The sequence below is a fragment of the Platichthys flesus genome, chromosome 2 (assembly GCF_949316205.1).
Source record: "Platichthys flesus chromosome 2, fPlaFle2.1, whole genome shotgun sequence".
Lineage (NCBI taxonomy): Eukaryota > Metazoa > Chordata > Actinopteri > Pleuronectiformes > Pleuronectidae > Platichthys > Platichthys flesus.
Genome location: NC_084946.1, coordinates 23,190,964 through 23,218,699, shown reverse-complemented (window position 1 = coordinate 23,218,699; position 27,736 = coordinate 23,190,964). Strand labels below are relative to the sequence as shown.

At 42.5% G+C, this 27,736-nt stretch overlaps 3 protein-coding genes across 4 annotated transcripts; 1 reads left to right on the top strand and 2 right to left on the bottom strand.

Annotated features, from left to right (window-relative positions):
* The first annotated feature begins 1,027 nt into the window (after nt 1-1,027).
* On the top strand, nt 1,028-3,523 carry rplp2 (ribosomal protein, large P2). The gene is made up of 5 exons (XM_062406730.1): nt 1,028-1,157; nt 2,441-2,564; nt 2,670-2,718; nt 2,809-2,913; nt 3,394-3,523. The coding sequence occupies exons 2-5, from the start codon at nt 2,442-2,444 to the stop codon at nt 3,468-3,470; spliced, it is 354 nt and encodes a 117-aa protein (XP_062262714.1). The 5' UTR covers nt 1,028-1,157; nt 2,441; the 3' UTR covers nt 3,471-3,523.
* Nucleotides 3,524-6,501: 2,978 nt separating this feature from the next.
* LOC133969961 (uncharacterized) lies at nt 6,502-11,099 on the bottom strand. 2 transcript variants are annotated; one of them, XM_062406707.1, is made up of 6 exons: nt 10,923-11,099; nt 9,096-9,709; nt 8,876-8,986; nt 8,527-8,588; nt 7,432-7,692; nt 6,502-7,122 (listed from the first exon to the last, which is right to left on the bottom strand). In XM_062406707.1, exons 1-6 carry the CDS (start codon nt 10,934-10,936, stop codon nt 7,084-7,086), a joined length of 1,101 nt encoding a protein of 366 aa, XP_062262691.1. In that variant the 5' UTR covers nt 10,937-11,099; the 3' UTR covers nt 6,502-7,083. The 2 variants fall into 2 exon arrangements, with proteins under 2 accessions (XP_062262691.1, XP_062262701.1); XM_062406717.1 differs by lacking the exon at nt 10,923-11,099 and adding an exon at nt 10,779-10,883.
* A 5,245-nt stretch (nt 11,100-16,344) lies between these two features.
* On the bottom strand, nt 16,345-19,645 carry LOC133973697 (potassium voltage-gated channel subfamily A member 10). Its single transcript, XM_062411714.1, has one exon. The coding sequence runs from the start codon at nt 19,643-19,645 to the stop codon at nt 17,960-17,962; it is 1,686 nt and encodes a 561-aa protein (XP_062267698.1). The 3' UTR covers nt 16,345-17,959.
* Between the last annotated feature and the right edge of the window lie 8,091 nt (nt 19,646-27,736).

The window sequence follows — 27,736 nt, the reverse complement described above, 5'->3', positions numbered from 1 at the left end:
ACTGATAAACAGACAATCTTAATTTGACATTATCAAACTTGATTATTTTCTCTCCATAGGATAATTTATTTTTATCATGATATTTCAAACAAATATTAATTGTGACAAATGCTCATCTCAATGAAATATTCATGTTGCTCGAAAAATCCCCAAAACAACAGGGAAATGGAGCCACTTCCCATTAGCTTAATGACGATTTGAAAGTTACCTCAGTAATGCCATTAAGCCTGAAACATAAGCCTCAATTAATTTATCAATTACTTCCACTTGAATTGATGGAATTAAGATGTGTGAGATGCCCTTAATGTTTGGGGCAAGTGAGGCCTTCTGTAGTTGTTTGTGTAGTTGCCATTTCATTAATTAAAAAATTATGGATGATAAAGTTCCACCAGATTTTATCAAATGAAAATCCTCTAAAGTGAGACTTTATTTATCTACCTTTTATCGATCCAAAAACTGGTTGCTAATTTCCTCATACTTATATCCTGAGTTAAAAGGTATTGAGAATATTTGAAAAATCGTGTTTAGAATTTAAAAAAAGAATCAGTCAGAAAATAAATCCAATAAATCCTACAGAAGTTTACTGAGGTCAACACATGAATAATATATGGCACAAAAATGTTGATATGTTAATAACAATACGCTTTATTTGTGTAGTACTTTTCAAATAAGTTACAAAGTGCTACACGAAATGATAACACAATAAATGAAGTGAAATGTAGGGTTTACATATAAGTAGATGATAAAGATGAAGAAAAACAACGTGTAGTTTATGTTTTTTTTAATGTATTTACTTTCTTTTATTTGGAGTCACTTAGTGTTTACACTCCACACAGTCATCATGGATCCATTTCGCTTAGTTTTAAAGTATTGATATGAAACATATGGTGTTTCTAAACTAAAATAGATACGATCATATAAATGTCACAGATAATAAATATATAAATATAACTATCTTGGATATTGATGTTTTTGTGGCACAACAAAATAAAAGCCTGGTTGCTTAGGCAATGACGTAGCCGCCTGTCACCCCCTCCCCTGAACTGACCAATGAAACCGCAGCTCTCCGTTCTTGTTTCTACACTTTCCGGCACCACCCCCTTCCTTCTCCCACAGTTCCTGGCGTGACCCACGTTTCGTGTCTGTTTAGACTTAAAGTAAGTGAACGAATCCGCTTCTGAGAGAAAAAACAAGCGTGTCTCCATTATTCATGTTATTCACGTTGTTTACGATGCGACACGAGCTGCTGTGCTGGTTTGTATTGGGAGTGACGCAGCCGGAGCAGAGAGCCTTAATGGCGGACACACGGTCGATACTTGACAGCGGCCGCCATGCTTCCTCACTCGGCTCCAATGTGTCACCGCTGCCGGGTGTTTCTCTGCTGGAGGAGCCGCTTCATCTTCCGTGAACTGTTAAATACCAACACGCACCTCCATACCATCGTCTTCATGTCCGCGTGTGACCGAAGCTAACGCTAGCTAAAGCTAACTGTCCTCCAAAGCTTACGCTAGCTCAAGCTCAACGTGTCCTCCCTGCAAGATCAACACAGTAGTTTTATAGTAATTTGATAGTGATTGTAATACTTGTGTATATATTGTGTATAACAGTGTGTACTCGGTGTGTGTACATCAGTGTTATTACGCGATGGTTAAAGGTAAACAATAAACCTGCTAAAATGAAAAGCATTTGTCCAACCCCCTAGTGGTGACATTTGAGAGTGACAGGATGTTTATATGGAGTTCTTCAGATACTATAAATAGAAATGTTAAACTCCTATAGTATATCTTTGTTAAATTTGATCTTGTTGATAACAAACACAGCTGAACGTATCTAATAAGATAGTGTGGTGCAGAAACCCAATCTCCATTGAAATTTATATTTTCTTCTATATTTTGCTGCACAAAACCAGCAGTGTGAATGGTTTTATGTGAATAGTTATAAGCTGAGTAAATCATTGATAATGAAACTATCTCCCCCCCAGCAACTAAAATGCATATTTTTGCATCAACATTTATTTCTTGTTGAATTATCTTGTCATTAAAATGCTTCAATGTACTATCGTTTGCTCTATAAGGAAAAGATAATTATTTATTCTCCTTTTTTATCTGACAATTATTTCAAAATCCCAAAGATATTCAGGTTAGAAATAGATTAGCAGCTAATCTTTGTCATTTAAGAGATTTGAATTGTGGGGACCTTTGACAATTTAACCCTTGAACATCTCTAATTAATTATCAATACTGCTGCTTATGAATATCATATGCTCAACTAATAATTATGGACATATTTATATTTATTTACACTGGTAAACTCAGCTTGAACTTAAAGACAAAACAAGGCTCCTGAAGGTTAAAACCCCAAAGTTTAGATATTTGTCATTGTGTCTTTTCATTTTTCACCATCACACATTATTCACCTGTTTCTCTTCTGTCAATTGCAGAATGCGTTACGTGGCCGCTTACCTCCTGGCTGTGCTCGGTGGAAACACCAGCCCCTCCGCTAAGGACATCAAGGCCATCTTGGGCAGCGTCGGAATCGAGGCCGATGACGAACGCTTGAACAAGGTACATCAGTTCAAATTATATTTAAGCAGGTTTTAAAAAGATACGATCTGATCATAGTGAAGACGTTCTGTATCTGAAGTTTAAATCTTGTATTTTTCTGTGCAGGTCATAACTGAGCTCAATGGAAAAGATCTCAATGAAGTCATGAACTCAGGTAAAAGCCCCTGAATTAACACGGCTAAAGATTTCAGGTTCTTGTAAATTGAAGATGACTAAAAATCGTATTTCTCTCCTTTTCCCACAGGCCTCTGTAAGTTAGCCTCTGTACCAGCAGGTGGTGCTACGGTGGCACCGGCTGCTGCTGCCGCCGCTACCGGGGCCACCGGAGCTGGGGCTGCGCCTGCTGCTGGTAAGAATATATATATATTAGATTCTCAGCTTGAATTCATGTTTTTCAGCTCCTGCAGGATTATTTGACATTGTTTATTTGAGTCTAACACATTAAGATAATGCGTTCTCAAATTTGTCAATTTAGTCAACTGCCCTGAGCCAAATGTTCTATTTAGTTAGATACGTTCTAGTTGACTTAAGGTTTGGGCATTTCAATTTTTATCTTAAAAGGAAGATATAATTAAGTCTAGTTTTAGGCAATGAAAACTTAAAATTTAAGAAAAGGATATTCAAAACAAATTATATTTAAAACATATAATATCACCATTGGTACTGTATGTGGTTAGAGTTAAATGAGATGAATGCTGTCTTTTCTTAAGCTATGAAAAGAAGATGGTTTTTGTTAACAAGATTAAACTGAATATCGAAGCTCCTGAAAAGTGTTGCTGACCGTCTTTCTGTAGTGTTGACTTTTTTCTTTTTCTGCCTTGTTTTCCAGCGGAAGAGAAAAAGGAAGAGAAGAAAGAGGAATCTGAAGAGTCCGACGAAGACATGGGCTTTGGACTCTTTGATTAAGCTGCCTTCTCCCCGGTTTAAAAAGCAATAAAAATGTAAAAGGTTTACACAAATCACGTTGTGTTTTTGTCCTTTTTATTGGTTTTAAGTCGATCTTATAAATTATGACTGTGCATAAATGAAAAACACTCTGTGAAATAACCGGTAAGTGTTCTAGAAATAAACCCGTCTGGCCTCCAGTGCTGAGATGTTGAAAGCTCGAAATAGTCCAGACTGGACAATCGGTCACGATTGGGCAATCCAGACCCAGCATGTGGTCAGTCCGGCCTGCTGCTGCTCAGATTCCAGAGTCACATGATGCCACAGGCTTAAAGGGACAAAGCAATGATCCAAACACAAAGGAAAACGCACCGCACAACCTGAAAACAGATTTGGGACCTGCCGTCACTTCACACCTGACTGAGTCTCAGCTGTTACTTCATGTAGTGAATAACCACAGTGAAGCTTTGGTAGTTGTGGTAACAGACTTTTTTTTTTATATGACCTGAAAACCCATTAAACCCGGCCTATATATGACTGATTTTTAGATTCTCCACTTGAATTCTTTCAGCTGTGTCGGTAAATGCTAACATCTCTTCAGTTCACAGAATCCACTGTTTCCAGCCTTTCAGAGAACGACTGACGGTAAAAATGTTGATTGACAAAGAGGTCACAGTTTGTCAGACGAGGGCTTTATGAAAGTTTCCACATCAACTTCAGAAGTTTGACACAGTTAAACTTGTTAATCAGGTTTTACACTTTTATGAAGTGTTAATAATGGCTGCTGTGTGAAATCCTGGTGTTTACAGAGACTTTAGGGTGAAACAGAACTTTTTATGTGAAGAAGGATCCAGATCTATTCAAATATTATTTAGTCATCCTTAAACTACTATCATTAACTGGTGCTGCATCATTGTTGCTTCTATCATTACTAACATCATTACATCTATAACCACCCCTTTTATTGTTGTCATTATAACTGACAGTGCTTTAATCGATGGTTATGCAACACTTCCTGGGCTTTCCCTCTTCTCTCCCTTTTTTTTTCTCACTGTGAGACCTGTTGTTTCTCTCTGTAATATCCCCAGGTCTCGACGTCACTGTGTAAAGTGCTTTGACATAATGCATGTTGTGATAAGGTGCTGAACAGACGCCTTCAGTAGATTGACTGCAGTGAGTCAGTCTGAAGCTGACTCAGTGTTTGGACATTGACATGTGACTCAACAATCAAATCATAATTTATCTGTTGTAATTTCATTTTAATTCAGCTCTGATTTCCCAGCATCTCGTTGAATCACCGAACACGTCGAGGTCAGTAATCCTCGAAAAACAAACCCGACCTGATTGGTTCCCTGCCTCCCAGCACGTCACCTGCTGGTCTCTTGGATTTTTCACAAGACCGATGAGCAAGAGCTTTAGATGTCACCTTCGCTCAGAGCAAAATAACATATCTCCACCCAGCTGTCAGTTTGTTATGATGGTTTGTGAGTGAAAGATGAAGCAAGATCAACTGGACTTTTCCACTGATGCCTCTGAGAATAATTCCCCGTATTGTAGGGGACTGATATTTATGAATGTGTGCGATTTGTGGCAGGTTCAAATAGCATCCGGTTCTATTGAATTTAAATGTGGTTTCAAACGGCGGCTGTTGGGGCTTTGGTGAGGTGTGTGCTCTACTTGTTTTCTTTTCTGGAATGATTTGGTTTTGTTGTAAAGACCCTTGAGCTCAGTTCTACACTGTTAAAAGGACCATTCAGTTTATTATTATTATTATTAATGTTATTTACACTAGTTAGATTAACAGCACTGCTCTACCTGGCCTGCTGTGATCACTAACTGGTTTCCACTGCCTCCCTCTTCTCACTGGTGTATATGAGTGCATGTGTTGTGTGTTGCATTGCACCGCGCTGCACTGCACAAGAATCTTGGGTGAACCCATTAGATCTGGTAAGACCTTCAGGCGGTCCTGTGTCTAGTCTGAAAGGTCCCCTGCCTGCAGAGAAACCTGTTCCACAGGCGAGACACACTGTCACATTCCATCCCATAGTTATATCCATCAGCCTTGACACCAGGAGTCTATTATATAAATTGTTCACAACGCCCGCAATGTTCTAAATGCATGTGAATGACACCATTTTAACTTCATGTCCTCGTGCACACATTTTATTACAAAACACTGATCAACACACAATCTGCATGTGGTTGCATCTATAATGATTTCAGTGGAAGTTGTTTTAGGAATGTACTTCTTAAAAAAAAAAATGTTGCAGGCTGTTGTCTGTGCTTGTGAGGACGAGGTGTGGCCGAATCATAGTTGTGTTAATTGCTCTAATCTCTCCACGCATGGTTTCCTGTCTAAAGGTGCTAATGTCTTAAACCTGTGATCAGTTTTTTTGTGAGCGCTGGTACTAGTTTCATAATTCTACCAGAAAACATGACGCAAACTAGAACTACCACCCTGTGGTTTGGTGCCTCCACCAGCCAGTGCAGTTTCAATCCACATACATTTTTTGAGACTCATGTGAAGCCACCATGACCTTCGATCATTCTAATCAGATCCTTCGTGAGTCTAAGTGAACATTTGAAAGGATTCTATTAAAGCATATCTAACATGTTGACTTCAAATGACCAAAAGCATGTTTCATGTTTTTATGTTTCACATAACGTCACTGTGACTTTGACCACTAAATTCGAATCAGTTCATAATTGAGTCCAACTGAACACTTGAACCAAAAGTTGAAGAAATCCCCTCAAGGGGTTCTTGAGGTATATGTATTCTGAAGGAATCCTCCCATCTGAAAGTCTCTTCCCTCCTGAACAAGTCCAAACTACAGATTTCGCCTGCAGCCGTCTGGCACCACTCATTCCATTGCATAACAACTTCTCTTTGATTTCTGGAGAATAAAAAGTACATGAGCAGGAAGATTTTATCTGATGAAAAGAGAAGATAACACATCACTGAGGCCTTTGTTAAGACGTTCGGCCACAGCTATGGAGAGGAAAAGTTCAATAACCAAAGAGTAAAGTGGGACAAGGATGACAAAAAGAAAAGTTAAAATAAAAAGATATTGTTTAATTTGCACATGTGTTGATATGAATGCCAGCACTCACATCAACAAACATTAACAGATATTTCACATTGTAGTTGAGCTTCTATTAAACACACTAAATCCTAGAAATGTAGAAACATATTGCACAGACGGGTGGAGCTTATATACATGAACAGTTTTCACAGCGCTCATTTGGATGATCATGAAATCAATGTACAGAAACGTATTGTTATTGAATGTTTGATTTGAGCATCACATCTTTAGTGTCGGTACAGTGGAACCGGGTTGATGGGGAAACACTGCAGCGTGTTCTGGGACGGAGCCGACAGACGAAGAAGCCTTGAGTCAGCACTTCTACTCCCCTTGGAAAAACCCACAAGCTGAAATGTTCCGAAGCCGCTCGACCACGTAAAGACAGTTTCAGTTTGAAAACAGAAAGTGGCTCGTAAGTGGATTTAAAGGTTTTTGCCAAGCGGCTCTTCTGTTCTTCAAAAGTTTGTAAAGGGAAGTGAAGCTTGCAACACGTCCTTGGGCCACATGGGCCGAGCTGAGAAAAAGCTGAAGTGTGGTTGTGAAGCTGACTTTCAGTCTTCACTGTCGGACCATGGGTGATCTGTACACGCCTGCGAAAAAGAGAACAAGACATTTAACACCTCCTCTGCGACTGTTCAAACAGAAATGTGCAGAATTTGTGCACTGTGCATGGGTTAAAGGGGAGTGCCGGTATTTTTCACCCTTGGTCTGATTTCTATAAATGTCTGTGTGAATCCGTCCAGTAGATCATGGATTTATTGAACTGCTCCACGAAATGTGTTGTGATTAAGAACCATTCATTTAAACCTAGGGCTCAGATTGACAAACATTGGAATTCCCTACTTTCTAATGCTTAGCCTCCTCCTCTCCTCCATTTCTCTTACATCTCAGACTCTCACCTGGTTGTATTCAAATCTGTCCTGTAGGTAGCGGTTCCCCAGTCCTGTAATGTGACTAGCGTTCTGTCTGGAGAGCTTGGCCACCATGGCCGTGAAGTCGAGCGTGAAGGCCAGGTTGACCAGCTCGGGCGCTGTGGCCAGCACGGTGGGAGGATTGTGGGTGGGCGTCGCCTCCTTCTCCAGATAGGCATCGGCCAGTTTCTGGAAGGCATTATAGGACATCCCCTGGAAGAAGCTGTTCAGGGTGGGGTTATCCTTCATCTGGAGGAGGTGAGGGGAACATGGCCGTCAGTAAACCCAGTATATTGCCACTGCTCGTAAACATTTATGGTGAGAGTAAAACATTATTGTGCCTGTAAAGTTTTGTAATTTTCGAGCAGTAAACAGAAACGAAATGATGGCTCATCACGACATTTCAAGAAAATCAGCTCAACCTCACGTCAGCTCAATGCTTCGATGAAGCAGCATTTCAGAATCATACATTCAGATAAGCAGATAACATGCTTTTTCTTTCACTATTGATCCATCTGCAGACCTTTTATTCATAATTAATATATCTATGGTGAAAAATGTATTAAATCCCAAGAGGATGTCATCAAATTGATTGTTTTGTCCTCTGCCAACGAGGTTATGTTTCATCTACATTTGCTTGTAGGATAAGGCAAAAACTGATTACCATGAGATTTTGTGGAGGTCAAGAAAAAATAAATAAAACTTTCTTGTGGGTCAGGACCAGGTTTTGGATTCATGATTTTTTGTAACTTGTTGCAGACATGTTTATTCAGTTTTGATCAAATATAAATATTGTTGCAGCCTCACAGTTGTTTTAACTGTGATAAATGCAGAGCAGCAGTCACATGACATGCTGTGGTTGGTTTTGCACAGCGACACTTTCAGTTTTACTCTTTTCGCATGCTCCATTTAAAACGTTCACTTCCGTTTTCACTACAGCGAACGGTTTTTCCTGGAGCTTTGAAAAATACATGAGTCCTAACTTTGATCTGATTGATTAAATAAAAGCATTATTTTACAAACGACCAGACAATAAGAACTTATAAACCTGCAGTCAACTCAACAACAGGAGCGTGTACCAACCTTGATGTCTATGGCGTCCCCCTCCTCCTTTGTCAAAGCAATGATCCTGTTGATCAATACCTCTAAAAAACAGAGGGAGGAGAAAGTGTGATTAACGTTTAGAACAACTCATGATACCAGAATCTGTTGTTATAATACAGTTTTAGCTATTAAATTAAATTAATTTAAATTAATTATTTCGAGGGAGACTAATGTGCAACCTGCAGAAATGCAAATCAGAGTGAAGACAGAAGGATGAGAATTTCCAGCAAACTGTCACGAGCGGAATCAAGCAGAGGAACAAGTTGATTGTGACATTTTCCCCACTGTACCGGTGGTTTAATGAGAGTGAAGAGAAACTGTTTCTCACCATCTGACAGAGCCCGATCGTCCTCCTTTTCTTTGACCTCCAGGACAATCTTTTCCAGTTCCTCCGACACCTTCTCGTAGTACGCCTCCGTCGGCTCCACCCTCGTAAGAGCTGCAAAGGAAAACTCGGTTATTCATCCCAGATGTGTTCTAATCCCCAATGAGTCTTTTCTTCTCTCAAACACAAACAGGTCATTTATCCATTGAATCCTGAAGTTCACCTCCAAAGTCACTGATGTCAGCAGCGATGAGATCTTTCCCGGGCCTGTTTGGTTTTATCAGAGAGATGCGCCTCTTGGAGAACCTTCTCTTCATGGACTTTTTCCTCGAGGACTTCTTCAGTGAAGCTGCTGGAGTCGTGGGCAGGCAGGTGATCGTGGCCTCGGAGGCCATCTCCAGCGTGGAGTCCCTGGACGGCTCTGTGGCGCTGTCCTGCTCCTCATCTCTCTCCTCGCTGCTCTTCCCGGAGAAAAAGCCCACAATGCTCTTCCAAAACGAGGGTTTCCTGTTCTTCCATGACCTTTTCTTCTGTTTCTTTGGTTCTTTGGCAAACGTTTCAGGCAGATCGTTGGAGGGTTTGATTGCAATAAATGATCCAATTTCACTGTCTTCATTGTGGAGGTGAAGGGACGGGTCGCTGGAGTGTCGTCTGTCCTTTTTGGTCACCCACTTTTCTTTCCTCTCCTTCCCTTTCTTCGACAGGGACCCATCGTTGACGCTGAGGCTGCGCTTGACGAAAACCTCCAGCAGGCGGATGGTGTCCTTGTGAGGCACATAAATCAACTGGCCGTTGTTGAGCCCTTGTTTGTGTGTGTGTGTTTCCATGGTGGGGAGACTGTGGAAGAAGGACAACAACATCACACACACGCAATACTTATCATTCATTAAGCTCCTGCTGTGTTTGGTCCAGTTGACCACAGCAACTACTTTGTTTTGCATTGAACTTCTGTCCCTTTCAGTCCAAAATCAAACAACCGAAAATGTCTGAGTTATTCTATAAAACATAACTTTCAACTATGCTTATGCTTCGTCCTCTGTGATAAGGATTTACTGCTCCACCGTTTCTTTAATTAAACAAAGAAACATTTCCACAGCGGGAGGGTGGAAAGGTTTACACTCTCTGTAACATTTGTTTTTTTTAACATTTACACTGCTTTTCGAGGGAATAACTCTTGGATCTAGTTTAATCAATTTCTCATACTTATCTGATATTTATGAGTTTGTGCAATTTGGACTGTTGGGCCTTGGCAGAGACTGCTCGCTTTTATTGTCTTACAATAAACTAAAACTGAACTTTTGGTTTTAGAGGGTGCGTTGCAATAAATAAGAATTAAGGGTTTTGAAATAAGCAATGGGCCTTTTTCACTGTTCTCGTATCAACTTGTACATTTTTTGTACAGGATTAGTAATTAAAGTAGATGCTTATCTTTTTATTCAGCTGGGGAAAAAAAACATTAGACCCAGCCCTAAGCTTAACCAGGTATTAATTATTTCCCATAGACTATTATTTACATTTAATCTAATCAATAACATCACTTTACTTAACTTAAACTATTATATACTTGTAAACAGTTAAAAACATTCATCACACAATGTCAGAAGCCTGTGTTGACTTATTCAAATGACCTGTTTGCCTTCAACAGTCACACGCAATATTAAAGTTACTCAGTAAACCACCAAAATATGTTATAACCTTTCACAAGCAGGAAGCCTACGCATTTATTTAGCTTCCGAGTTTTTTTTAAGAAGTAATCATTTGTCAAATTTTTTAAACAGTTCATTCTCTGTCCATTTATGGATAAACATGTCATGTTTGAGTTAAACAATGGCAAATAAGTAAATATTGAGTTAACTTGACTTGTGTATTTGTATTCTATTCTAATACCAAGACTATGAAGCTGTACCTGCAGAAAAGCAGAGACGTTTTCAAACGCTGTTAAAAGTCCAAAGGGAGAAAGAGGAACAGTAAAAACTCGAGCGTGTCATGGCGACAGCTGTTGTTCGCTCCCCTTAAAGCTGCAGACCGAGGATTGAAGTGAAGAACTCACCTGGTCTCAGTCATGGTCCGTGATGTGGTCTCAGATCCGTGTCAGTGGTTTCCACAGAGGTGATGCACACTGTGAGGGACTGTCGGCAGCTCGAGGCTCATGTGAAACGTGTCGTCTCTGTTCTGAAGGGAAGCTCCACCGTGTACATACCTCCTCCCTCCATGTAAGGACACGCAGCCCTGATCTGTACCTGCAGGCAGCCGGGGGGGGGGGGGGGGGGCAGCATATCACCTGTCTTCCTGCTCCCTGACGTCACTTGTTTGTGGTTTCACTCTTCCTGCTCTGAACGTAGAGGAAGTGAAACCAACGACTTTTTATTAGTTTAGGTGGTTGAAAAAAAAATGTGGAAAGAGGTTTACCTCACACCGCTTAATCTTTTTTATCTATATATAGTATTTATTGCAATAATTTAAGAAACATGGAAAAGGTGAAAAAAAAAAGAAAAAAAGATCCTGGAACGTTTTAAACACGAGGAAATTATTAAAAACTTTGAATTGATTTCACTTTTATCTCCTTAAATTATCTTGTGAGCATTTTGTGCGACAGGTTGTACGCGCAGTACACAACACAGGTGTGTAATAATGCAGGGACATGAGGTAACACACAAGCCCACATACTGCAGGGCCCCTAATGATACACATCACGTCCAATTCCAACAGTGTAAAGGTTCCTCAGGCGTCAGGTAAAGTCGTCATATTGGTCTTTTCACAACCAGCACGTCCACGACCCAGACACTTTCAGTTTACTGCGGATTTCCCCTCATTTGCAGCTCGAGACTCAGATCTGCTATCAGTAGTTCCATGCTTTCTATAAAGCAAAGGTTGAAACCCTCACTAATAAACCATATCTGTTCACCAGCGTCTTCACCTTTAAAGTTGTTAATCATTTACTACACAATCGCTTCCTGGAAATCTTTCACCCACACACACACACAGTTAAAAAACAGTTTCCTCTGTTATCTAATCACTATGATGTCTCCCTAGGTCCTAGACGTGTGTGAGGTGGGACTGCCCGGCTTGTGTGTGTTTGTGTATGTGTGTGTGTGTGTGTGTGTGTATGTGGGTGAAAGATTTCCAGGAAGCGATTGCATAAAATGTCATCTGATTTCCATTCAATAACAAAAGCTTGTTTCTTAATGGACAAGTGTATTTGAATCATGACGCATGAAACTTGATGAGTCATCTCTTATTTGGCCTGTTTAGAAGGAACAGGAAACCTTTTACTGTAAATTAAACTTTCTGTAACATCACTGGTCGTCCTCCTGTTGGTGGAACTGGTTTTTGAAGCAGCTTCCTTCGTTCTTCCTTGCAGCAGGGGACGGTCATTTGATTCTGGTTCAAATGACCGTCCAGTTTTCCTGTAACTGTTATACCTCACCATCCCATCACAGGACTGCATGGTTAAAACCCTTAATTAAATATAAAGACTTCAGAGATTTGCTAATTTGACAAAAATGACCAAGTAACCAACACACTTCTGCCCCCCCCCCCCCCCCCCGCTTGTATTTGTGTAGTACCATATGCAAGCCACAGAGTGTCAGACTAAACACTGATATAGTTTCTGATGCTCCCTCTATCCCAGCAAATATTTCAGATTGTGACATTACATGTTTGTTTCCTGTCGACAGAGGTGATATGTGACTAACCACATTTAATGAAGACCTATATTTAATGACACAATACTATTCTTGAGTATTTCCATTCACATGCAACTGATTTTACAATTAACTCCATGTTACTCCATCGCAATGTATTCAACAGATTTAGTTACTTTAGAAATCAAGATCTTAAGTGTAAAAACAACCCGGTGTTAATAAAACACAATTAAAACTTTTTGTTATTGTCAGTAAAGTTATTGTCAGTAAAGGTGGAGTGTGAGTCGGCGCATTGTGTGTCAAGCGGTTTTGTTGTGATCACAGTCCACGATCAGCTGCCACCATGATTCACAATCCACCACCATGATCTACCAGCATGATCCAGTTCAATATCCATCCATCCTGCCGACACGCCAAGTCAGTACTGATGAGACATTAAAGTGATGAAGAGGGAGATGGGGAAAGAGAAGTTCCATCATGTCTGTCCCCTCGTACTGTATCAGTACAAGAAGTTTAGTATTTTACCAAGAAACAAAAATAAATTTGAAATGAAATAAACTATAATAGATAATAACAGAACAAAGGGGAGAATAGTAAGAACACAAACACTCTTCCATTGCCTAATCTAATTTAATTTATCTGTTGGATTCATCTTTGTATGAGTCAATAGCTGGATGAGCATTATTATTCTCTGCACATTAACAACTCCCCTCTCTGCTCAGTCAGTGTTCTAAATGTTCTAAATGTCCCAGAGGTGAAAACGGGCCTGTGGTCACCTGCGTGTCGCCTGCCGTCTGATCCCAGGTGATACTCCAGGTCACCTTCTTCATTTTTTATTAGCGCTAAGCAGGACAAACGTGAGACTCGCGTTTCATTCCACAAAGTCTGGTCGTTGACCTCCAGGCCGACGCGCTGCAGCACAGCAGTCACCTGTCGTAAATCTTTATCTCCCCCCCCCCGGAGTTAGGGGACCTCTGCTTCTCTTCACATGATAGATGGGAATTAACGCACCCAGGCGGAATGGAGCAAACTGAGCAGGTACCAGAGAACAGAAAGGCTCCATTGTTATCTCTGCATCCCAAATTATGAATTACTTGTTCATACAGTTAGCCTATAATATTAATTATAAGGGCGTATCTGATTATATACAGGGAAATGCACATTGCTTTAAGCCACTCCCAAATATCAAATTAGTTCAAATTGTCAATGGGAACAAACTGAACAAACTTTGTTCATCATTTGATTCTTTAGGTCAATTGAAGTTTTTTATTTGTCCATTCTACCTCCAGCTGTTTTTGTTAAAAATGGTTCATTTGTTTTTAATATGATTAATTTGCTTTAAATTATTTGTAAGTAGTGTATTTATTACTAAGGTTTGCAAACTTCTTTTTCTTGGTTTCTTGGAATGTTCTATTTATTAACTGTTCTCAGTGATGTATTGTAAATGGGGTCTCTACCTCAGTGTATTCCTGAGTCAAATAAATGTTGAATTAATAATATTATAATAATAGAAATGATAAAAGCCTTACTCTCGTTGCAAAGACAGGATCTGTAAATGTTTTACACATTTTTATATTTTCTCTAAAAGTCTGAAACACTTACACGAGGGAGGAGTGTGTTATGACCCTGAACCTCCATCACTTCCAGTAAAGAGTGTGGGACAGATCAAGATACAATACATTCTACCTTCTGACTTAATCACATTCGCTCTGCATCCAGTCAATAAAGAAGTTCTGAAAGTGATGCAGAGGCCACGTCTGGACATTCCTGGTCAGCAGAGTTGGTGCCTGGGGGGGGGGACTATAATCAATAAACACCTTCATGTGCTCCAAAGCTCCTATAGTGTTTCCTTCTTTGATATAAAAAGATTCACAAGGTCACAGCAGCGGTGAAGCAGCCTGATACTCTCCGTCCTGCGTCCAGCCGGAGACACTGGACACTTCAGAGGGTTTCAGCACAAACACAAGACGCCCGGCTCCAGGTGACTTTGCCCTCTGGAGGGCGTGAACCACGAGCAGGCTGCTGTCTGTGCAGCTCTGGAAACGGACTTAGAACGTGTCTGCTGACAAAACAGTAACTCAATCCACCGATCAGCGACTCACTGTCTCAGCTTTGGGGCGTGAGATCCGTCCCTTTGTTTCCCCTCCAGCAGCGGGACACAGTTTGTCGCCGACTTGCAGAGTAAAGCACCCGCAGAGCAGAGGTGATATTTTTAGATGCATTAGGGGCTGTGGGCGCAGTCTGCTGTGTCACAGTGATTGGACCCTCCGTGCCGCTCTGTGAATGGATTTCTTGGAGGGGTGAATCTTTATCAAAGCCTTCGGATGGATGTGATCCCTTCATGGAGCACTCGCTGAATTATAGATGACACGCTCACATTGGCTGTGACCTTGCAGAGCCACCTGTCTGTTAAATGCCAAATGTCGTCAGGCCTGGTGTGTGGGATATCACACAGGGATCAGCGATCATCAGGGCAGAGTGGCGGCGTGCCGACCCATCAGTTAACCAGTGATTAAGATTAATATTAAGATTAAGATGCATTTATTTGTCCCAAACACATGCACAGACATGCAAAGGCACACTCATGCAGGTAGGGAAATTTAACTTCTGCTTTTGACCCATCTGGTGCAGGACACACAGAGCAGTGAGCGACCATGTACAGCACCCGGGGAGCAGATGTTGGGGGAGTAAGGTGCCTTGCTCAGGGGCACTAGACAGGGTCGGGAGAATCCTCTTGGATTTTTGGACAGATCAATCCAGGTTCGTCTTTTTGCCTGTTTCTTTTAGAGTTAACAGGCCTGTGAAGAGTCCGTAAAGACAAATCCAGGGGGTTTCAGTTGGGTAGGACGTCAGCAGGGGGAGGAATCATCTCAGAAAAACTAAAAAATCACAAGTATCACACACACAAAATCCACTCAGGTCAAACGTAATGATCGAACACTGGCTGAGAGCACGGCCCTTGATGTGTCTGCACAGGAGAGTGAGGCATCAACTGAAAGAGCCGGTTCCCAGCCTCCGAGGCTAAGATAGATAATCCTATAAAAGATTAATTTAGACTGCATATTTAATTTGGTGCTTTTGCTTTTGAAGCTATCCCTGTCAAAGACATTGTCGAGCTCACAGCAGCAGAGCAGAGTGGTATTTATAGAGAGAAACCGCTAATTGTGGGTTTTTTATTCTACTAGCGACAGAAATCATGCCAGAAATCATGGCGCTGGACCGCGGCATGATTTGATGATCTATTTTGATTTTTGTTTGTTTGTTAGTTTGCAGGGGAATGCAAAAAGAAAATGACTCAATCGATTTCCATAACATTTTGTCTGGACTTTTCTTTTTTCCTTTCCAAAAATCTGACATGTTTAGGGAACTGATATTGCAATTTGGTGCACACATGCAAAACATCCACATCTAATGAATTCACTGTAGTTTCAGAGGAGAGGTCCTTTGTAGATTGTGGCCCCTGTATTACCCCTGATTCAGAGAAATCCTAGATCTGCCACTGGTCTGTCATGCCATGGTGGAAGTCGGCACGTCTAGTTTTCTTCAATAGAAACAGAGTTGTTGCAGGACACACATGTGCTTAACTCAGCCATCTACACCCCCACACCACACTTACATGCACACTCATGAACAGAGAGGAAGAGACATGACGTCAGTCCTGAGAACCAGCAGTGAGACAGCGTTAAGAACAGCAAACATGAGGCAATGATGAGCATTCAGCTACTTACACTGCAAAAACATGTGCATTTCATTTTTTATAAATCTGCCTGATGTCACGAGAGATGAAATCATCCGAGGGGAAACTTCACGCAGGTTAGGATACGCGTTTAATGAAAGGCACTCTTTACAGGGTTAAATGAAACATATGACACTGTATACTGCACAATGTTGACACACACACAGTAACAGTCCTCCAACATGAAGTGCTCCTCACCGTAGTAAAGTGCAGAGTAACCATGTGACTAACTGACGTCACCTTATTGCATTTTCAACAGGTATATTGCTCTTTCCCGCTAATGGGGGGGGGGGGCTACAGCGTTTGTTCTCCACCTGCATGTCATCATTATTGCATATTGGGGGGGTTATAAGAAAGGCATTCCTTGAGTTACAACTACATCCGGTGTCATCTCAATGCAAGCTGAATTTTATATGTATCATAAGATTGTAATGTGGCATGCATATAGTGTATTGTACCGATTCAGGATGAGACACAAACGCCTTCATCATATCACAAGTCCAGTTGGAGTATTGGCTTTCCCTATCACATGGACTTAATAATTATCACAATATGATTAAGATGCAATAAGATATTTAGTTTCAATAAATATGTCAAACTCCATATACTTATATTTAGAGTTAGTTCTTATTTCGGCACACTATGCCATGCAATGGTACCAAGAGAGTTAAGGTAAATGGAGAAGGTTTTTTCTCTTAGTTTACTCCTCTGTATTCTCATTCCGATGTCAAATATACATCTCGTCTCACATGTATTTACAATCTAAAGATAAATGCTAGTTTTTCCTACAAAACAGCTGATGGTGTAAAGCTCCGGAAAAAAGTGCTTGTTAGATTCGTGAAAAACAAAGAAAACTCTCAGTGCAATTCATCTATGTGCTTTTGAACAGGGTCGACCCACATTAATAGCCTGCTACACGTCTGCATAATTTAGTGCAAAATCCCAAATGATAAAAATAAAATCATGTGGATAAAACAATAAGTGACACTGCTGAACGCACATGTTATAGTACAACCATTGCGAAGCAGTTTCCTGGACGTGCTAACGTGCCAGCCGCTCATCACGGAGCTATAGTTACGCTGTGTCAGAAGGAGAAGTGCCGGCGCTGAGCATTCGCAGCTGCAGATTTGCTGATCAGACAATGAGTGTGCCGGAGTCCTCTTGCCTTGCACTGGACCCGCCCTTGAAAATCAGAACAAGCAACATCTAGATTTTCGCCGTAAAGGACGGAATGAAGACTAAGAGTGGAGCCGTGATGGAATATGAGCTCTGAGTATACATTCAGCTTTAGATGCTTCTTTTCTTTGTGTGTGGGATACACTTTCACCATTTTACAAACCAGAAGGACGCTTTACAACTTGCTTTTCCTCTCGCATCTATATTCCCTCCTTCCAAGGTCAAACGTTTGTCTGTAGCACAAATGAACAATCACGTTTTTCTTCAAACTGCACTGAAGGAGATATAATCCTACCCCTCAGGTCCTGTCCTCAAAGGTTACTGCCATAGTAGCTGCTGAGTTGTGTTAATTGCACTTTGACACATCCACAAGTTTACAGACAACTTGTGTAAAGGCTGTCTCGCCACCACACGGTGCCTATTAATACTGTGATAACCTGCACAAATGCTGACGTGTCTGAAGTACAAAATAGTGAGAAACTTATCAGCGTGTCGGACTTTCATGCCATAAATAATACTTGAGTTCCTCCATCAGTGCATGCCGTTCTTCTCATTCTGCAACGTGCCGTTACTTTTGTTCAGTGAAGGCGTGCTTCCGAACTTAAACGCTGACATTTTCTGGGCAGCCGCCGTTGCCGCGTCTATCATCTGCTTCTCTTCCTGCTCGGTCTCCCGGTGGTAAAAATAATTAAAGTTGGAGACGATGACGGGGACGGGCAAGGCGATGGTCAGGACACCGCTAATTGCGCAGAGGGTGCCGACCATTTTGCCTCCGATGGTGATGGGGCACATGTCTCCATATCCCACCGTGGTCATGGTCACCACGGCCCACCAGAAGCCGTCGGGGATGCTCACAAACTGTGTGTTGAGCTCATCCACTTCTGCAAAGTAGATGGCACTTGAGAACAGGATGACTCCTATGAACAGGAAGAAAATGAGCAGCCCCAGTTCCCTCATACTGGCTTTCAATGTCTGACCCAGGATCTGAAGGCCTTTCGAGTGTCGGGAGAGCTTGAAAATTCGGAAGACTCTCACCAGTCGGATGATTCGTAGGATCGCCAGTGACATGTTCTGACCAGAGTTCATATCATCGTCAGGGGTCGTAGCCAGCTCCGTACCCAGGGTGACGAAGTAGGGAACTATCGAGACTAAGTCAATGATATTCATGAGGTTATTGAAGAAATCACTCTTGCTGGGGCAGACCACAAAGCGGACACCGGCTTCAAAGCAGAACCAAATGATGCAAATAGTCTCCACTATGAAAAAGGGGTCCGTGATATAAGCAAAGATGTCTTTAGTGGCGGGACGAGGAGCCGAACTGTCTCTGGAGCCGTTGATGAGTTGGGTCAAACTGTGGATCACGTCAGGGTCGTCCCTAAACTCCGGCAGAGTCTCCAGGCAGAAGATGAAGATGGAGATGACGATGACGAACACAGAAACCAGGGCCACAGATCTGGCTGCACTGGAGCTCTCAGGGTATTCAAACAAGAGCCAGAACTGTCGCTGGAGTTCGTTGTCGGGCAAGAGGACTTCCGGCTCTTTGACAAACCCCTCGTCCTCACGGAACTGCTCCATCGCTTCGTCGCCCAACTCGTAAAAAACGATTTCGGCTGCAAAAACATCTAAGGGGACGTTGGCTGGTCTGCGGATTCTGCCCCCGGACTGGTAGAAGTACAAGATCCCATCGAACGACGGACGGTTTCTGTCAAAGAAGTATTCGTTTTTTATCGGGTCAAAGAAATTGATCCGCTTCATGGGGTTCCCAAGCACGGTGTCTGGAAACTTGTTCAAGGTGCTGAGCTGGGTCTCGAACATCAGCCCTGAAATATTGATGACGACTTTCTCATCTCTTTCTTCCACGCAGTGCCTCTCGAACAGGTCCTCGCTCTCGTAGCAATCCTTTGGCATCTTACTGAAGACGCTGCCGCCGGGAGACTCGCTGTTGATGAGGAGCTTTAGATGAGAGATCAGGCTGCCGCTGCTCGAGTTGTCTTTGGTGGTGACGGTCGGTGGGGAGGACGGCGACCGCCCCTCCTGACCGGACTGATACCTGCGTCGGCCTCTGCGGGGCGACGGGTGCGGAGAGGTCACACGTTGGGTCAACAGATTCTGATCGGGGGCCTCGGAGGTGGGTGTAGTCGGGTAACCGGAGTCACTGGGGTCGCCGAGGTTGATTCCGATGTCCATGTTCTCAAAGTCAACAAGAGGCACCTCCATCGCCGGTCTTGTCCGTTACCTACGGTCACTCGTCTGTCAGCCTGGTTCGAGTGCAGGAGACACCACGAGCAGTGCCGCGCCGATCCCTGCAGGACCCCTCTCCTCCGGGATCATTCAGGCAGCCGCTCCCTTTGTCTGGAATCAGCTCTTTGTGTAATCTGTCAAAGAGGTGGAGAAGCAAACCGGTGTTATAATTTTCTTAAATGGAGCAATAACAGTTTTCTTGTTAAAGAGATTTTTCTGTCAGCTCCTGTTTGCATCAGCAGAGCAGCTGCCATCTGATACTGTTTCTTTCCCGTCAAATCTCTCCCATGATCGAAGGGAAAACCCCCACTCTGCAGGTTCGGCTGTGAGAGTGCTCACAGGGAGTATGGAGAGTGCTATTGCTGATCATGTGCTTGCTACAGACAAGAGCGTGGTTCAATTCCTCATGGACAATACATATGAGCCTTCACTTACGACTGAGAGCGAAAAAAACTCATAGAAACCCCCAAAAAACACACAAACACATTTGTCTCAATTCCTTCTACCACTGACGCGGGTCATCCAAACCCGATCCCGCTCGGTGCAGTCCGTCAGCGTCACGTTTGCTTTATCTCTAAGTAGCTGTTTATCAGTGCACTTGTCTGATTTGCACCAGTAACCAAATCCTGACACATGCGTTTAAGCGGCGACCTCTGTGTCCACTTGACACCGAGGGCCCTGCGCACTCAGAGCGGCTCATCGGGCTCTGTTTCCACTTGCTTTGGAGCCGATACGGTAACACTCTAGGAAATAGAGTTGAATCTTCTTATGCAAGGATTCCATTAGTCGGGCTCTTGCAAACAATAAGTGTATTGATTGTGCCATGTCAGCAAAGAGGGGTCAGAAAAGGACTAGGGAAGATGCAGAGAAGAGAAAAGTGCAGAGAGATTCACATCCTCTCACTTGTTTTCTAAAAGCTGCTTCTTGATTTATAACCTCACAACTGAGTGAACTTTAGCTCGCCTCACATTGAGCTGACATTGACACAGACAACACGGCGTCAGCCTCACCACGGCCCCTCGTCACATCTGATCATCTGATTCCTCACAAACACATGCAAATAATCAGACGTGTGGAGTTTAAATCCAGTGTGCAGATGTCCGCACCACTCACCCGTGTTGCTGTAGCAGAAGTTGCTGTGCCCTCGCTTCCCTGCCTGGCAGCTCTGCTGCTCCGCTCCCCCCTGCCTTCCTTCACCCTCCTTCTCCTCCAGACTCACAATCAAGACTGCCTCCAGCTCTATTAAACCTCCCATCGGGTAATCTGACACCTGATACGAAACCAGAGATGCCAGAGGTACCCACACACGCACTCAAACGTACGCATGTGCCCACACACGCACACAAGACCTTAACACACACACACACACACACACTCACACTCACTCACACACACTCATATGCAAGTCATTGTATTTTGAATGTGGGGGTCACCTGGCTTTATTCTCCCTGCTCCCTCCTCCGTCACTGGGATAAGCGAGCACACTATAGGAGGCTCTCTGATAGGAGATTTACTTTGCTCGAGCCAATCGCTGTTTGAGGTGGCAAAGGGAGAGTTTGGACCTGCTCCCCCCCCCTCTCCCTAGTTTCTGCAGAATAAGCATCCACATGCAGGATGATCCAATCCACCCTCACCTTGGGGATTAGACTGTATTCTTCCCCATGTTGTCATGTAGCTGTCAGCACCTGCAGCAGTGCACATCTGACTGGGGGGGGGGGGGTTCTCTTGTTTACATCCTCAGTAACACATGCTGACGTGAGCTGTTGTTTCATCTGACTTTGATGAAGGTCTTTTATTGAAGCTGTAATAACTGTTTCCACACATCTTCAGACGACTTTTCTTTTCATTTTGATATAGTCCCGTCTGTTAGTTTGGATGAAAATCTAACATTACAACAAAAAAGGACTTTAATACAGAATGAACTTTATCAATAAATTCTTGTTTATTTTGGGAAGAAATTCCCCTAAATGTTCTTATACGTCTAGATTAAACGTATTAAGTGAGTTTGAGTAGCTTTACAGCTGCCAGCTATTGGAGATGTGTCAGAGTAATAAAGCTTAATTATTGACAGGCCTAATTAAACGGTTAAATTCAAATTGGAAGTTACAATTTCCTCTTTTTTTTATTACCTCTGCTGAATTCTGTCATGGAGCAGAAACTTTAATCAAAGTTAGTGTTGTACTTCTCAAGGAGGGCGGCCAATTTGGCAACTTGGGTTGAATATCGTGTTACCTGATAGAGGACCAGTTGCCTGAAGTCAGAATCCGTTCCCCCGTCTCCCTGTCGTCCTGCTGCCGCAGCCGGGACTTGGCTGTGTGCTGGTCCTCTGTAACATTGCGGCGCAAGCGGCACCACTGCATGCAAGGACACGCGGCATCAAGGTCACAGAGAACTGTTTTAAGGCTTTACACTCTATGCGTTTCCATACATCATCACACACCAGCCCGGAATCTCATTATGTGTGCTCAGGGGAACATCCCGCAGACGCGCATCCATGAATTTAAACTTGACATGTATGTACCGGAGATACACATTCAAGGGATGGCCGTGCATACGAAGTACAGGGACCCAGGGACGTCCACGTGCCCACACACACAAACATCACACTGACTCATCATCCTCGATATATGTGGATCTGTTGCTCGTGTGATCCTGCACGGTCCTGGGCGAGTCATTGATAAAGCAGTCGGCTGAAGCCCGATCTGTCACTTAAACACTTGGTAATAGGATTTGCTGCAGGCAGAGGGAGACAGGAAGATGGAGAGTGAGGAGGAGGACCACAGACTGCACTCAGACGTCACACTGAGAGGGGAAAGAATCGATCCACCCCCCCACACACACACACACCCAACGATTTGTGTCAGTAAAAGTGGGAAACAGGAGGAAAATGGTTGAGCTATGAACTGCATGATGAGGTGGACGGCAGCTGCTGCAGTTTCCCCCCCTCTCACGAGTCCTGACGGGGGATAAAGTCCCTCCCTCCCTCCCTCCCTGCGTCCTTCCACACAGCCCTCCATCCATCATCCGTCCCTCCTCCATCCCTGCGTCCAGCCCAGCCCCCTCCCCTCCTGGTGACACCTTCACCTTACCCGTTAACAGGCTGAGTTGACATCAGCATGTCTAAACTCTAGTGACTCTTGGTGCAAACACCTACTGCAAACCTCTGACCCTCAGATGACTGGTATCAACATCTGCTGAGAAAACAAACCATATCCACACTGAAGTTATTAGTTAAGGAAGTGTTTCTACTTTAAAATGCTACGAAAGCAAAAGTAAATGTAGTGATGACCTGTATGCTTTATTTTACAAATATAAATATAGTTTTATGTTTTAACATGGCTCCACACCATTATAAAAATGATTTTAATAACTTCAATAACATTTGTCAATGAACTACAGATTCCTCCATCGTTAGAGCAAAGCTTGCCCATGTGTAGAGCCCCTGATAAACCACAATTAAAGCATTATTTACACCCCAATATCCTTTTTATTTAACTTGATTATTATAACTAATACATTAATGTTGAATGTATATTATGGTTAGACAAGATAGAGTTAATTGTGTGTGTAAGTGCTTTAATAATACTGAAACAGTAAAATAGTAACTTCTGTTTTTATATGTTTGCTTAAATTTAGTAAATTTGGTATCATCCATCGGTACTGCTCTTATTTTGAAGTCTCAATTCGTCAAAAATATTTGTAACTTTGCACTAATGAGAAATGTAAAATGTTTTTAAATACAGTAGTCCGTTGATGGAGGTGACCAAAGCTTGAAGTGACTCATCTTGTGCACACGGTCACATTCAAGGGGCATGTCAGGTAGCAGGGATTAGATATTCCATCCTAGTAATCTTATAGCTGTTGTAAAGGCAGCCGGTTATTCCAGTCTAGTATTGCTGCAGCAGTTCCCCTCATAGTAAATAACATATCAGGTTGGGTCAGGGGCACACAAGGGCATCAACAGCTGATATACATACCCCCCCCCCCCCATAGACTGAAAACTATAGTGTTAGGTAATATAAAGAGGCTCGTCCACTCAAATCCTCCCAGTGTCACCAGTTCATGTGCTAGAAGCTCTCAAAGGTTAATTATCGTGTCTATTTCATTCTTGTCGAGCTTCTTCTTTGGTCGTGAGTAATTAATAACTATAGAGACGTTGTAGTGGACTGAGGGTTAAATAATTGCCTAACTAGTGACCATACAGCTGGAATGACTAGAATTAAACAAACATCAAAATAAATCGGAATTGCCATTCTCAAATCACAGAAGGGACATAATCTAAGAGTTTTTGTGAGATCAGTTGTTGCATGTTCTCCCTCCTCTCACTTCATGTCCTGTCTTCTCTCTACAGTCACTATGAAAGAAAGTTTAATACAATGATTAAATCCATGTGACAAACCTGAATAAGGTATTATGAGAAACATGTTCTACTGCCTGAGTTTAACAGGCTCTGTAACCACATCCAGTGACCTGTCAATGGTTCACTAATATCACATGATATGATATCATAGCTGGTCACATACAGTATTACACATCCTTAAAGGGTTAGCATTAAAGGGACATGCTATAAAACAGATGGGATATTCTACTATGATTGATATTTTCTGTTTGAAATCAAATGTGTTTATTAAGTTGCTGGTTACAACTTTTTCCATCAAACAGTAATTAAATAACTTTATGCATGCAGTCAGCGACTTTTGTTACTTGCTGGAAACAGTAAGTCAAATTTCCTCATAAAATTAACCCTTTAAAATGTGCCGTGGGACACTCATGACTTAAGCTGTTTTTTGATCTGTACCAGAGTTAATATTCATTCAATGAATTACACAATTATGTTTCCTTTTTTATGCCAAAACATTACCAGATGAGACATGATCTATTCCTGCACAATATTTCTCTGGTTTGAACATTTTTGGAAATATTTGGGATGATGCAAGTCAATAAGATATATAACCATAGGTAATTCTTAAGTTAATAAAGCTGATCTTTAAATCCACCCATCTTTAATATGTCTCACCTACAGAGAAAGTTTTCCATCGTCTGTTTGCTTCATCGTTTGGACGGAGGATTTGACTCGGGGGCGATGAAGATGCCCTGTCCCTGACTCTGAGCCCTGTTTGTCCACTAAGGAGATTATGCAACGCAAGAGATCAGCCCCGAGAATCACCCCTCGCACAGAAGAACCGTTTGGACTAAATACTACAGACTTAATTGAAATGTCAGGATTGTTTCCAGCCCCACTTATCAAAAGACAGGCGCTAATCTTGGCCGACTCCTTGGACCCGACGCAGCAGGAGACGAGTGTTCAAGACCAACCGATCAGAGTGCGGCGTCAACATTTAACACTGAGATCAACCGCTGGTTTCAAGTCACTGATTAAATTACACTTTTCTTTTGCGAGCTAACCCGTCTTTGGTTGTTTTTTTATTTTTCCTTCTCTTCATCTGAAGTGATGAAGGGTTAGGTTCATGACACACTGCAGATTCCTTCAATGCCCAGACACACAAGGAGGAACCGGGAGGATGGGACGGATCAGCTGCTTCTGCTCACCTTCGGAGACAGAGGGTCCCTTTCTGCAGAGGCTCCAGGCTCATCCACAGCTGCTTGAGTTTCCTCCTCACGTTCCCTTAGGGCCTGTTGTAGAGTCCTAAGCTTCACCAAGAGAAATGATCATTCACATATAAGATACAAACTTGAGAAATTAAAAATGCTAGGTACGATTTTCAGCATCTAAATCCTTGAGGGGTCAATAGCTGGTTTATTTAAACATTACCACGTTTTCCAATATTCTCATCATTTATTAATTTAGTCTGAATAGTGAAAGCATTAAATGGTGTTTAGCTCATTATCCAGTGGTGGAAGAAGCGGGTTAGGTACACACACTCATGTATCCTCTCAGATTAAGGAATCGGCCCTGTCGGTGGCAATCTCTCTGAAGCGCCAGGTTTCGAAAGAAGGGGCTTCCAATTTGAACGACTACACAGTTTTCAATCGATCTGATCAGTGGGAGTAAGGAACCATCACGCTACTTCCTGTTCTCATTTATTTGAGCTTTTCACGTGATGACCCTTTGAACCTTCAGGGTCTGTAACACACAAATGTTGCGGCAGCAGCAACGAAATCAACGCAACCTTCACACAAGGTCAGACGATGTCACTTGAAACCATTAGGTTCTTGTTCTTTCTCTCTCTCTGTCCGTCCATCTGTCCTCCTCCAGCCGATCAAGCCAGAAACCGAACTGAACTTTTGTTCAAGCATCACAAGGCTCATTTTTCTCACTGCTGCTAAAGTCCTGAACCCGTCCATCTGCCTGCCAGGTGCTGCCGCTTGGCTCTCGATCATATTTCACACCCGTGTGTGGGATTCACTGGTCTCACACCAGTTTTCTCTCTCACCTCTGTCGCCCTCTCTCTTGTCTATTTGGTCTTTTTTCTGACAGTCAGTGGCAGTTGACAGTTGACACAGTTCCTTTCTGCAATACAGGTCATTGTTTATTGTAATCTGATTGGCCGGCATTAAGTATGATACAGATTTTTAAGGCCTGTTGCTGTTTATCAGAGATTTCACTGAAATTGTATAGAAGACTCAGACATCTGTGACCAACTGTTTCCTCTCCTCCTGACCTCTTCTGGCACAGGTGCAAATTTAAAATCTCTCACAGCCTGTTAGTATGATGGATGAAGGTCAATATGTCTGCGTCCATCTCGTGTAGGTGAAGTAATTTTGGGAGGATTTCAAAGTCCCACCAATACACATGCTTCAGTCCCAATGTCAATAGTGATGATTCATCCCATTCTTACAGCATCAATTAACCATCTTTGGATCAAGACTCTCTGGGATATGAACACTATCACATCCACCGCGATTACACACAATTAAGGAATAATAAAGAAAAATCATATTTCTGTTTTTTAAAATGATTTGTGTTTTTCTAACTTTTATCCACATAAGCCGTTTTTCTGTTGGATAGATTGTCATGATATTTTCTAGAAATTCATGTTCCCCTGAGGATAATTGCAAATAACTTTGGCGATGCCTTAAATTTACATCTAGAACCACGAGTGATTCAGAAAAGCTGTAATTTGTCATTTAAGAGCTGGGCGTTTGTTACCATAACCCAAGAGAAACGATTTCTGCTACATGACACAGGGCCGAAATCCAACACTCAACAAACTAATTCATTTTGTAATGCCCAATAAATATAACTCTTAATCAGCACTTGTCCTGTGAGGCCTGTTTGAGCCTTATCACCAACATGCAGCTCTTACAACCCCCACACTACCCATCATGCATTTCCCTCTGCTGCTCACATTCCATTTCTTCTCGCCTTATAAAATATTTCTGCACCAAACCCTTGACTTGAATCCCTGTGAAGTCTCTAGTGTCCTGGTGCAGCGTCTGTGTTTTGGTGTGTGCCGGAATCAGACACCCGGGCATGCGTGTCTCCGAGGAGAAGCCCCGATGGCTGCCATGTCACTGGGGGCAGACGGACAGGTAGCTCACTTGAAACACCGGGTGTCTTCTTATCCAGTGGAACAATTGTAGGCTTGTCATGGGACAATAGAGCCGCTATAAATCATTAAGATTGACCGACAGGTTTTCACACACACTCGGCTGTAATGAAAAGAAATGACCCTAATGATATCTAACTGACGAGCACAGATATTCTTGCTGTGTTTTAAGCCATCCTGTGTTCCTGTTAAAACATTTTGAATTCATGCCGTGTTTGAAATATGATTTGTTTCATGTATACTGTGTAAATGGATTTGTCGAAGTAGGAATAACATACATGGAGGGGGGGGGGGGGGGGATTTCTTCTGTATGGAGGCTTTGTTCTCCTCTGTGGGTTTTCTCCAGTATCAGCATCTTTGATCAAACATACATAATGAATGAAGGCAAGTTTTTTAAACCGGCTGCACTATCTCTCCTCCCCATCGCTCGCACCAGGAACGCCCCGCCCGGCAAAGGACGACCAGCTCCGGTTTCTGACACGATAACAGACATTTACTTTTTAATATTTTATTCTGGAGCGAGACAAAGCCGTGCGTATCGGACTGCACTGTGTTT

What these genes read in the sequence shown, in the direction of transcription:
- rplp2 (XM_062406730.1), top strand. Translation starts at nt 2,442, where the DNA reads ATGCGTTACGTGGCCGCTTACCTCCTGGCTGTGCTCGGTGGAAACACC. An exon ending in CAATGAAGTCATGAACTCAG is followed by an intron (nt 2,719 to 2,808) that starts GTAAAAGCCCCT and finishes CTTTTCCCACAG; the next exon opens with GCCTCTGTAAGTTAGCCTCT. An exon ending in TGGGGCTGCGCCTGCTGCTG is followed by an intron (nt 2,914 to 3,393) that starts GTAAGAATATAT and finishes CTTGTTTTCCAG; the next exon opens with CGGAAGAGAAAAAGGAAGAG.
- LOC133973697 (XM_062411714.1), bottom strand. Translation starts at nt 19,645, where the DNA reads ATGGAGGTGCCTCTTGTTGACTTTGAGAACATGGACATCGGAATCAAC.
- LOC133969961 (XM_062406707.1), bottom strand. An exon ending in CGATCGGGCTCTGTCAGATG is followed by an intron (nt 8,589 to 8,875) that starts GTGAGAAACAGT and finishes TCTGTTTTTTAG; the next exon opens with AGGTATTGATCAACAGGATC. An exon ending in ACAGATTTGAATACAACCAG is followed by an intron (nt 7,123 to 7,431) that starts GTGAGAGTCTGA and finishes TCTTTTTCGCAG; the next exon opens with GCGTGTACAGATCACCCATG.